Source organism: Atta colombica, unplaced genomic scaffold (assembly GCF_001594045.1).
Source record: "Atta colombica isolate Treedump-2 unplaced genomic scaffold, Acol1.0 scaffold78, whole genome shotgun sequence".
In the NCBI taxonomy this organism is placed as follows: Eukaryota; Metazoa; Arthropoda; class Insecta; order Hymenoptera; family Formicidae; genus Atta; species Atta colombica.
The window spans coordinates 121,198-134,485 of NW_017259570.1; the positions used below are offsets into that span (position 1 = coordinate 121,198).

Here is a 13,288-nt window from a genome sequence, read left to right on the forward strand (position 1 = left end):
ACTCTCTTCTATGCTCATCTTTTTGGACATTAAGCCGTTGCGCGTGCGGTAATTTTCCCAGGGTCATTTTTGCCGTTCTTCTTGCCCGATCGTTAACTTCACTTAGCTCTGTTTACCTCCGTCGTCATTTTTCTCGGTCCTCCCTCTAACCCGCACTCTTCCCTCGTCTGTCTCATCCCCCTTTCCTCGTACCCCGCTCATATTCCCGTCCGGTTTCGCGCTTCTCGTTTCCACGGGTGACCTCGTCAGACGTCGCCGAAGCGCCACATCTTTCCACGTGCGCGCCGCTACGTTTTCCCTTCCATTTCCGTTTTTATCACGTAACCTCGCCCGGTTATTTCGTCCCCGACGGCAATAGCGGTCGCCTTTTTTTTCACGGTCTAGTGGGAAAATATAATTAGTACTGCCCTAGCGTAATCGCGTTTCTCTCCAAAAGCGATTTCCTTCGAAGTTCGCTTTAAATGTACACGGTCCCTCATTGAGGCGAAAATCGTAGGATAATAGATCGGCAATGCATTGGGAAAGCGTTCCCAGATTTCGACGATTGCTGATATCGAGAAATGAAAACGGGTCCCACCCTGAGTCGACTTGTAAACTCCAACTTAAGCATCTACGTGGCGTAATCAGAAAGTTTGGAAATTGGTCCTGTTAAATGTAAACTTTATCGATTATCGATACGAGCTTTTAATCTCCATCGTAATAGTCTTTTTCCGTACGTTCGTGCCAGCGGTTTTGCTATTGTTTGAAAGTTGCATCTTTTTTAACCATTTTACGAGAGCGGTATCATTTAAGAAACGCTAATCGATCGCGAATCGGTATGCAATAATAAAATGCATACCGGAGAAACGGCGTGTAATGAAATTTTTCCGGTTTTGTAATACATTATTAACTTCTCACAACGATGATCCTCGTCCGAGATGTTTGAGAAACTGTCGCTCGAAGGCCTGCACGAATTTTAACTAGCAGTTTGCGCTTGACGGAAAGAAGATTATTCGAGGGATTGCTAGTCGCTCGTGCGGCGATATTTACTATATTTCTTTCCCGTTTCTCATATAGACCTTGGAATTAAACATAGTTATATATAACAAATGTTGTATAATATAAATTCCGAAACCTGATTCTTCAAACACTCCTTTAAAAAAAAAAAATAAAGTGGAACGAATCTCGAATAATGTAGTATCAAGAGTAATTACTTGATTCAGTCTAAATACCTTCTTAAAATAATGCACTAATCTTCCTCGAATTTCGAACCAAAAATTTCACAAACGAATATTTCATGTTATAGAACTATATCTAATTTACAGCGAACGTTGCAAAAATTTTTAATTACTTTGAAAATTAAAAGCACGATTCACATCATGCGTACACATAGACTAATAACGTTTTTATCTATAATGAACATGGTCCTTTGTACTCAAAATATCGTGACGTTTATAATCAATTTACACGTAATTAAGTTAGCCTGAAAATACATTGTTTTTTTCCTTTTTTTTCTCTTTTAAGTTGAAGAAATGTGCTGGGTAAATTTATTATTCTTCCGCTTTACCTACGAAAGAAAGACAATTATTTAAAAAAATGCTATTTGCTGATTTAATGTGTTGATTTAAGCTGCCTTTATAATTCGCAATTGCATTCACAGAATAACGAATCACCGCACGCAAGATACACGCAGATGCAAATCAACCGCACGCAATGAATTAACAGTAACAATGTTGCCTTTTGGAAGCGTTGATCTTTTAATATTATATAATAATATTTAAGTCGGTTTAGAGAAACTTATTATGTATCTGATATTTGCCATATCATGGAAATATATAAAAAAATCTGACTCTGTTAATAAATGAAGAGAAAATATAAAATTCATTTCTATTACTCTTTGCTGTTCTATCATTGATCAATTTATTGCAGAAATTAATGTGACAGTCCAGTTCAGTTTATATAGGACGCAATATATTTGCAAAACGCAGATATCATCATTTTGCGTCTGCATTGACGAACTATGTTTTGCAATTTACGAGTTATGGTAAAGGCAGCTTTAGAACTTGTCAATTAAACAGCGAATGACTGCGATCAAGTACAAACGCGATCCGTGCGGTTTACGTCGTACTACGGAGGATTGATCCGGGCAAAGTATCTGCCGGGTTAATTTGGTCGAAAGAGCCCGCGGGTATTCGAATTACAGCGACATCAAGAGATCTCGTGGAAGTAGAATCGTATCAGATAAAGGGTACTATCGATACCACGCGATGCTTCCTACAACAATTGAGATTAGAATTCGACTCCGAAATCTTCCCAGTCGTCGATGGTCGAAAGCCCGAAGCCATCCTGCCTAGCTCCTTTCTAGCTCCTTCAGGCATGATCGCTTATTACGGATGGGATGCCCAAGATCTGTGGCTGTGCCTTGCCACAGGACCTCGTCCTTTCATCTCGACTATGCAAGCCAGACCGGGAGCCAATCCACTCCGCAAAGCAGGATTGCGGTGGTAATTGCTGTCCGATTTCACCCCGATACGCACCATCAAGCATGCCCGTGTATACGTATATACGTATGTATGTATGAAGAAAGGATCGATCGATAATCTCCCAGAGCTTTCCCGGATCTGCTGATTATAATTAAGATATGTGTCGAAACCAGGTGTTGATTCTACACTTTATTACGAGTAATAATAATCGAATAAAATGTTTTCGCACTTTTTAAATCAACTCCAATGGACGCTAATATTAGCCAGTTGACTTTGTCATTTATATAAATTCCATGTGTCTAATAATCACGCCCATGTATTTTTATATTACTAGTGTTAACATTGAATGACATTCGCTATGAAGGTCACATCAAAGAAAGGAGACAAACATTAGCTTTCTATGTTAACTAAATGAGCACATTGATACTTATAATACAATAACATATATTTTCTGCAGTCTAATATCGTACTTTAGGAAAAGATTCTAATTGCATTAATTGAAATTTGGCTGATTGAATGAATAAATCCGAATTTTTTATGTAAAAAAACGTAAAAAACTTACGAAACATTTTTTTATTTTGTGCTCTCTCGTTGAACAACGATAACATTTGAAATAACTTTTAACATGTCTGACATAGAATACGTTTCCTACTCCATAAAATTTTTGAAAATGTCTCGCATTCTCAACGCTATACCGACTAATTGCATCAAAGACGATCCAATCTACCAACCTCGACCTACTTACCGACCATCTCTTCATCATCCTTCATTAGCTTTGAGGAACACGCATGCTGATGAATAGTCCGGAACAAAGGTTTCCTAACATTCGAGTAGCTGTGTTAACTTAACACGAGCTTCTTAAACAGTTAACTGTAATCGGTCGATTTGCTTCCACGTTCTCGCGTTCTCTCCAAGTTCGCTCTATGACGACTGATTATTGCACATGAAATGCTATTACAAGTTTGTTAATACAATGTTATTTTAGATCATAGTATTTTAGATGTAGGACAACTGTAGAAGAGAAAATCAATTATAGGAAATTTATTTACGATATTTTGAAATCGAACTCTAAAATAGATAGAATTATGAAATAATTATATTGATGATTAACAATTGGTGGAATGTGTTAAACCAGCTTACATTAAAAGTTTCCAAAGTTTATATTAGCTTCATCCCTCACAATGAGGTTTGGAAATTCATTCGAGAAATGATAGTGACGGAGTGACAGGAAGTGAGCCGTGAACGTTTCATTAATTGAAAGCGGAGAGAGACTAAGTCGCTTTAGCCCAAAGCGGAGAGAAAGCGGTACAACAGCGATTTGAGGTCGATCCTACGTCGGAATTAATCCAGGTGAGCCGAACTTGGATTTGGATGCCGGCTAAGCCAGGCTTCTTGATGACTTAACTGGCCACCATGACCTCTTCCGAGCTTCGTCTTACCTCTGATGTGAACGCCAACGTTACGAGGTGTAACCCTCTCCCTTAAAGACGATCTTCTCTAATCCCACCGAATTTTTTTGCTCCTCACTATCTAAGATTCACGAGTTAGTCTTATAACATCTTATGCCAAAAAGATTGGAAATTTAATTAAAATTCAATAAAATTCATATTATTTAAAGACTCCCTGTGATTTTCTTGATTCGAGATTGCTGTTGACATACCTTCTTTTCAATAAATCTTCAGACAATAGCTAACTCAGTATGCTAAAAATTTGCAATTATTCATTTTCTAAAAAAAAAGTTTTTATTGTAATATCTGTGTCGAAGCATAACGAAATATATATACGTATATATATATATATATATATATAATTGAGATTGATCGTGCTATATCTGATTATCCGTCACATCAGATAACAGAAAATTGATATCAAAGACATTGTGTTAGTAGGGTATCATGTCTTTCTAAAATCTCGCAGAAACAGAGATAGAAAGATATCCATCAAATCACTAGCAAACTTTTTGGCGTTCTGACAGAAAAACTCCGGGACATTTCGGAACGATCACAATTTTCCTTTTTTTCAAGTATCTTTTTATCTACATCGAGGGATATTTTTCCCAAATAATCCAAGTGGTTAGATTCCATCCCTGACCCTATTGCAAGTCCGATTAGTGATCTAAACTTCGATGAACTTGGGATTCGGGAATCCGCTGGGATATGCGATCTCTCTCTCTCTCTCTCTCTCTCTCTCTCTCTCTCCTTCCCTCCCTCCCTCCCTTTTCGAGAATCCCGTTAGTCCTTTCTCAAGGATCGACGATATAAGGACCGGTTTATCTTTACTACCCTGGCACCAGACGTTTCTCCGCGTAGAACTCGATTAAACTTCCATTGCAACTTTTACGAGACAGTATCGGAGGCTTAGGGTTGTATACGATCGCGCTAACTGTAGCTATTTCCCATCGAGCACAAGTTCCATAGACGTAATAATAAATTGAAAAATTATCCATCGAAAAACACACACGCTTGCACGCGAGGAATCGCCAGACTTGCAAGAACCATAACAAACGTGGAACATTCGACAATGTAAATTAAACTCCAAGTTACGATACTTTTTCATTCTTAGGCACAAAGTAAAAGGAGTTTAAATGAAAAACAAAATGATATAATTAAAAGTATTAAAGATTCGAGATGTATTAAAACGCGATAGTTCGAATCGTTTCGCGGTTAAAAATAACAGAAAAATAATGAAATATTTAAAAGCTTAAACCGTCAAAGTAGCGCCGCGTACTTCGGCATCATAAATCTTTCTCAACTAAATTGTCAAAAGCCTTACTGCAGTTCATCCACAGAGTAGGATGAATTTACGAGAGTTTCTTAAGCTCGTTGCAATAGGACTCCGTGTCGCTTATGTGTGCTCACACGTGACATGCTCGTCGTACGTGCTACTGTGACTTCCATAAATCTTCCTTTATGGTCTAGTCGAAGTCGTGGCCAATTACACAAAAAAAATGGAAACGAGTTTTTTCGAATGCGATACTCGTATGATCACTTCGCGCAATGATGTGACTTTTGTGTCTTAATTAGAAAGATATCTCTCTTTCGCAATTATAAAGAAATGGAAAGGAAAAAATTAAAAAAAAATTTATGTAGTGTAAAAATTATATAATTGAAATTTTGCAATTTGTGTTTTTTTTTCCTAAATGATTTTTTTACTATTAAATATCAAAAAGGTAATCCCTTGAGTTAAGTAACATTTTATTATTTTTTATTTCCATACTGAGAAAAAAGTATTCTAAATTTCAATAAATATTTATTTGAACTAAATATTTATTAAATATAAAAATATTATTTCGTACAAAAAATATTAATTTAACAATCGCTTCTTTTTATTAAAGAAACATTTATTTATTTATTATAAGTAAATGTTTAGTTGGCAATATTCAAATAAATATTTATTTAAATTTAGGCTATTTTTTTCTTAGTGCATGTATCAAAATATCTTTCAATTTAATTTGCAGAACTTCAAATATAAATAATGCTGTGCTATTTAGTACACAGAAAAAAATTTCTGGTTGAAAATGGACGAATCAGAATTTTGTAGTTAAATTTATTAGAATTTTAGTTGAAATAACCGGAAATCTGGGGTTGATATAACATTTCTAGGAAAATCTATCAGAATTTTTATATTTACCAGAATAATTATATCAATCAGAATTCTAATTATTTCAACTAGAATTCCAGTAGATTTAAATAAGTAGATTTAATCAGAAAATTCTGATTCGTCATCATTTTCAAAATTACTGTTTAATCCAACCAGACCATTTTTCTCAGTATTATAAACGAAATACACATTCGCTTCTACAAAAATCCTTCAGTGCGTAATATAAACGAAAGGTGGCTTTTAAAAACGCAACAGTGCGTACGCAAAGCTACATTAATAGCCTCAGTGTGCATGTTTAGTATCTTTTTTTTTGTCTCTTTTTGAGCATCGCAGAAGAGTCACTCGGGGAAAAATTTAACTTGCCATCCTGTCGTGACTGTCTGGTAGCTTTCCGCGAATTTCCTCGCACGCGCTTTTCTAGAAAATCCATCCACGCGAGTCATAGAGCGCACGCAATTGAGAATATGCAACGCGTAAAAACGAGGATTTCCGAGAGTCATGCGAATAAGCGGTCACTCGTAGGATACTGCGACTCACGTTTACGAGTTTCTTAAGCTCGCACTCCGCTCGTTCCGGCATTCAGCCGGAATGGCGCGACTCCGAGTTTCTTGGTGTGGAGCTCATTTATGGCTCGACACCATGCCCGGTATAATATCGCCGTGTGACGCAGAACGTTCCTTGGGTTACGGGCTTGGTCACGGTGGTGTGTATCCTAGGTTGCCGGCTGATTAAACCCAGGGTTTTACGGGCATTATTGCGCGCATCCGCGCGCACTGGCAAAATACCTCACATATATATACACACGTATTATATGCGCGTACACGCGTGCACTTTAATGCATTTACACGCGTAAATATGTCGGGGTATTACAGAGAGTTGCCGCAAGCCGCGCAAACGAGACGATCGGTCCAATTGTCACGATGCTATTTCTCTATCGTGTGGAACACGAGAAAAAAAGATGGATTTATTGTTGTTGAAGAATGATAGCTGCTATTCGATATGAAAATAGTTAAACTTAGTTGGTTTAATTATTTGATATTACACCAGTCTGTTTTGTTGAAGCATCTCGCTGAACAAATTTGTCTGCAGAAACACAAATTTGCTGTTAAAACGAAATAGAAAGTCTACCGCCTTTAGTAAATAATAATACATTTCTCTGTGGGACGATTTCCTGTTACAGCGAAATAATTTACAGATTCAATAAAATTATTTTTAGCAAATAAAATTAATAAGAATCTTATCTTTTCACTATCTGTATAATAATTAATTCATAAAATACCGACATTCCTTTTTTTTCTAATTTTATCTTGATAAAAGTAAATGTAAAATTTTGTATGCTACACAAATATTTCCACGTAAAAATATTTAAATTTGATAAAAAAGATTTTTTGAATACCAGAATAAGTAATTTTTAAATACGAATCCATTTTTCAAATTGCTTTATCACGTCATAATTTTGGGGAATTTGATTAAAATTATAAAAAAAGAGTGTATTTTCGTATATTTTTTTCATATTATAAGATATGTGACATGCTAGAAAAGTTTTATTTATGTATCAAAATTATGTTAAGAGTTTCAGCCCTCAAAAGGATTTTTAATGTCGGCTAGGGTAGTAAGATATTCATGACTAAATGCAATCTGAAAGCTATGAATTAGGTGATGGGAAATGATTTTTTCTTGGTGATTTTTTTTTTTTTTTTAGTTGAACAGTAATCACCTTGTTAAAAGAATAGCTAGAAAAATACTAATCTTCAAGCTGATGTGAGTACATAATTTTTCAATGCTAAAACCAATGTTAAAACGATATCAACGTGATTCACGCTCGCGATATAAGCGCGCATCAGACATCGCGAGTCAGGGGTTGGCTTAATCGACGTAAATAAATTGGCGAGAATTTAAAGATTAAGAACTCGCGGAGCGAGCCGTACGCGCTCTTCCACCCCGTAGCTCGCAACTCTGCTTTGCACACCGGCGCACCTGATCGCAACTCAGAACGGTGCAAGAAAGCAGTTTTGTTAATTATCCGACAAAAACAGCAGGCGCAGTCCCACGCCTTGCCGGCGCTATCAAGTGGGACGCTATCACGTGTGCCCGAGCCCGACGATACGTAGGGCGGCAGGGTTGAAAGCAAAAAACAATGCTGCAAGATTTCTCATACCGTGCGATGATCGCGCACCTTGCATCGTGGGAAATTATTTCAACATGACTAGTTAACCATAGAGCAAACCTCCGGTGTCATTGCGCGTTTAGCTCGGCACACAAAATTTTTAAAGAGAAAAACGAAATAACGCCTGTTTTATTTTATTCTGTTCAAATACGACTTAAGCTACTTTAAATGTTCCATTATTGATAACTAAATTCAGAATGGAATTTTGTTTATAATTTTGTCTGTAAAATGTCTGTGTGATACAAAAAAAAATGGAAGAATTAAAATGCATAAATGAAAAATATGTTTTACATAGGTATGCATCAAATACATGTATAAAATATGTATTAAAATACATGCACACGTTGTAACATATACGGCATTAAAATTTATGGATCACCTAAGGTAAAAAAATTCTATTTACTATTTTATATTCCATATATCTTTTATGTTTATTTTAATATATATTTTAATCTATATTTTACTCTTTAAACGTTTTTTGTGTTACATATCATTTATAAAATTATGAATAAAATTCCATTTGGAATTTCGGCATGAATTATATATTATATTTATTCAAAGTGGATTTTAAATTATATTTCTGACAAACAAGCGTGAATTTGAAAATTTATTTTCTCTTCAAAAGAAACTAAAAAAATGTAATTTCTGAACTTATTGTGACGCAAAATCATTTTATATTTGAAAATTAAATAATTATATTTGTCCTACCGTGTGACATGATTCCTGGGGGGATATTTAATATCCCAATATAAACGAATATTATTGCATTCACATCTATCTTGCATGTGATTTTTAATCATCAGCACATATCTCTATGCAACCGGATATTTTCTCATGCGTGCATTGCCATTACTACTTGAGATTCTACGAGCGATTCGAAAATATCGAATGCTAGTAAAACCCATCATGTACGTGACAGCACAGCAAAAAAATACCGCACGCCAGATGTAATCCCGACATTGAGGAATATAAAATGTTTTCTCTACTATGACACCGGCCGAGGTTTGTTTACGCGAGTAGCAAAGTAAAAGCTGACTCGTAAAAGAGAAAGAGAGGACGAAAAAAATGAAGGGACTTATAAGTAACACAGAAGGGTAGAAGCAGTCGTTTTCCCTTTACGGCGACACAGTGTGGTTAATCCTCTACCTCACAGGATTATCCACATTAACTTTATTCTTCGACTACTCGGCTTAACAACAAGTAGTAATAATTCTTTTCTTGCAATCCTTATCACTTTAATCTAATTATTCAACATTGTGTCTATATCATAGTATACAAAAATTTGTAATAAGTGTATAAGGAAAGAGAAAATATTCGCAATAATTCATAACAATTACTAAGAGACAGAGAGGCGTAAGACATATTTTCTTGAAATTAAAAAGAGAAGAAGCAATTAATTTACACATTTTATAATTTATAAAAAAATTATTTTATTTATTTGTGAAATCAAATAGTCGGTCGCTACGAATAATTAAAAAATAATTGTAACACAGCACTCATAATTTTTTGATATAAATGTGCATAAAGAAAGAATATATCATTGTATTTTATGTAACAGTAATTTATAAACATATAAATAAATTATTAAATATAATAATTTATAAATATTATCTTATCGTATTCACTTAATCAATGAAACAACTTAATAAGCAAATAGATTTTAATCGGTCTTTAATTGAGCTTGAAACGCAGCAAAAAGAGTCACCCTTTCTTGTTGTTGCAGGTCAGGACGCTGGTATCGTGTTGTCGCCGTTGATAGGCGTGGTGGTTGGCGCCTTAGTGACTCTAGTGCTCATCATCCTGGTAGTGGTGGTTCGAGTACGTCGAGAGCGCGTAGCAAAACCGCGGCACGAGAAACCGGCGGAACTCAGCGAGTTACCGCCCCAACAATACCCTTTGCAGAATTCTCAGCAGACCGTGGAGACTGATCCCGACGTGATCCCGAACAAGTTCGGTAAGACTCCTCGAAGCCGATACCCACTAAACAGCCTTCGTGTGAATCCGATTACGATGGTCTGTGGACCCTTTGTATACATAATGGCACATGCCCCCTGCAAACCTGGAATTAACCGAAGACTTACGGAATATGTTTTATTGAAACATCTTGCTTGTTTGCAATTGTATAAAGGAAATAATACGGATTGCATTTCGATATTCAGCGCTGAAAATCTATAGCATACGTTATGGGCGCTATAGATTTTCACCACTGGCAGTGAATATTGGAACACATGCATGTCATACAGCCACGGTTGTAAAATCATATTATAATCGTTTATTTGGGATACTACGTTAGACTAAATAATAAATAGTAGACTTTATTCCCTCAAATTTTATATGCCTGTGCAGGATATTTGATGATAAACGCGTTTGAAGTAATATTTATTTTTACAGAAATTCTAGTTCTAGAAATTCTTTTTAATTCAATGTAGAAAAAGTACAATTGTAACTCTTTTCTATACCTATTTCTTTTCATTTATTTTATATTCTACTATTCGTATATTTAATTTTGAAAATTCAAAAGTTACACGTGGCTTTCAATCAAATTTAATTAAAAGAAGATTTTTGTTTAATCTACGTTTTAACCGATCACCGTATTTTTTAAAGTATATCGAAGTTTGTTCGAAAAAAAGTAAGGGAAAAAAGGTTTAGTGTTCTCTATCTTTTTAAAATTAAAATGAATAGAATCATTTTTCCAGCAGTCTATTATTTTTCGGAGATATTTGCTTTTATTTTTTACATAAAAATTGTACATTAAAACAGTTGATCAAAAAGTTTAAAGGAGCATAATATAATGTTCACCAAACGCGCTATCATTGGAGATTACAATTTAGTCGCGACTTTGCAGCGAACTTTTACCCTTGCCGCATGGCCTAAAATGAAGAATCGACGAAGAATAAGGAATCGCGAAAAAGAAAGAAGATCACACCCCCGAGCACAACTTATTCTCCGCGTTTCCGCCCCATAACGCACTCGACTTGCAGTTCCCAACAGAGAACCCCGTCTGCTTCGATGTTCTAGAGGGTAACCTCGTGGAGGTCAGCCCGCCGAGTTACCCGGGCGGTTATCCCCCGGGACACTGGGTCACGCCCGGACCTACGCCAAGCATAGACGAGCTCTGCCACAAGTTCACGGGAAGGCCGACGGAGCTGAGGTTACCGTCGAGGAGCACGATACCAAATCTGCCGGGGATGCCGGTAACAGGAGTGATGATGGGCGCCGGCCAAGGCGTCGTAATCGGTGGTACCCAGGGTGTCGTTGTGGGTGGCGGACAAGGTGTCATCGTGGCCGGTGAGTGCCTCGACGGCGAGGCGATCAAACGAAGACTGATGGCGAACAGGCTGCCGGAGAGCTGCGTCTAGAAACTTGGCGCGTCCGCAAGTGACATGGTACCGTTGTCGCCATCACTGTCGCCGTCATCACCGTCACCCTGACGGCGTTCAAGAATATGGCTATCGCGTGCACTGCGATCGGAGGTCGGCACGAGATCCCGGTAAAAGGCGAGAGGTCTCGAACGTGTTCGAGAGTATACGTATTCGTCGCGTATCCTAGAACGATTTCGAGGTCTCGCTACTCGGGGAAGCGTTCGCGTTGTCCGTTTTCGTGACAGCCGTCTATTAGCTTTAACATGTTTGCTAACGATCTCCTCGTGCGATCGACTCGTTCGGCGAAACGGGGAAAGGACTCGCTAGCGGAGTAGTTGGAACGATCAATAGGACGCCCGGGGATACGTTACATGTCGGGGATCGACATTATGTCTCGCGAACAATTGATTTCGCTCGAGTCCGGTGGCGCCTGATCGGAGGGCAACGGAGGGCAAGTCTCGCGCGACGTAACTTCTCGCGGGATGGTCTATGAGATTAAGAGAGACACCGTCCGTCGCGATTGTTTCCGAAACACGATCGCCGCACCAGTTTCCAATTGTGTAGCGGAAAGGAAGGGGCCGGAAGTATGCGAAGAAGTTAACTGAAAACTCGTCGAAGTTTCCCCGTCCCGCCTCGGGAGGTATTGCAAAGTTCTAACATTCTGTTTTCGGTCGTTGACTTAACCCTTTTTGTCTTTGCCTCTTTTTTTGTTTTAAACCGGATAATCTTCGACGTTACGTCTTCTCGAATATTTCTCCAAGTTCGTTTCCCTTCTTTATGACGGCCGCGGACCATATATAAAGAGAGAATGGAAAATCGAATCACGAGTTGCAGGAGCTGCGAAGATTGAACATCGAATTTAAAATACGTCTTTGAAAGTATCTTGACAGAAGACCATCAATTTATTCCTTTTTAGTCCTTTTTTTGGCATTTTAGATAGAATTATTTTTATTTTAATATAATGCAAAATAACTGTATTTTTTCTCTTTCTTTTATTTCCAGCCAGTTATATTTATTTTACTATACATTTACCGGTTTCGGATAATTTCCTCCGGACTCATTGATCTTTTCTCGTTCATTATTTCCCTCGTCTTCTTTTTTTGTTACAAAGGATAGCTACTAAGTAATCTAAAAGATTATAAAGTCTTAATAAAAAATCAAAAGCTAAATAGAAAATTTTATTAAAATAATCCCAGTAGTTACGAAATTTTTGGAAAAAAATAAAATTTTTTTCTTTGACACTCTCTGTATCTTTGAAGCTAAGCCATTTCAAAATGAATTTAACAAAAAGCTCGTGTAATTTGTTAAACAATAAAATAAAATAATGAAGCTATATAAACGAGCAATATAATATCTAATATTTATTATTATATTTCTATATAGTAATTATAATTAATTGCATTAATTGAAACAAAAAAATGTTAAATCAAAGAAGTATAAGCTGTAATGATATAAAATCAATAATAGTTGAAAAGCCTCTGAGAACCGACGTTTTTTAGTTTAGTTGCGCACAATAATTTTATTGTTTTCACACAAGGTAAAATAAATAAACGTTTAGGTCCTCTTCAGTATTAAGTCGTCGCATTATTAATAATTCATGCATTACATACAAAGACGTTGTATTGGGTTGTCTGGAAAGTTCGTGCTGACTAATCTATATAATTTAATAAATGTAATTTAATAAATGTATATTAAAA

At 36.5% G+C, this 13,288-nt stretch overlaps 1 protein-coding gene across 1 annotated transcript in view; it reads left to right on the forward strand.

Annotated features, from left to right (window-relative positions):
* Positions 1-11,715, forward strand: part of LOC108692573 (nephrin-like) — a 95,857-nt gene extending 84,142 nt beyond the window's left edge. The window contains exons 12-13 of the mRNA XM_018200887.1: positions 9,953-10,183; positions 11,248-11,715. Coding sequence (XP_018056376.1) covers positions 9,953-10,183; positions 11,248-11,588 — 572 coding nt within the window. The 3' untranslated portion in view covers positions 11,589-11,715. The remainder of the gene's footprint in view (positions 1-9,952; positions 10,184-11,247) is intronic.
* The last annotated feature ends 1,573 nt before the right edge of the window (positions 11,716-13,288 follow it).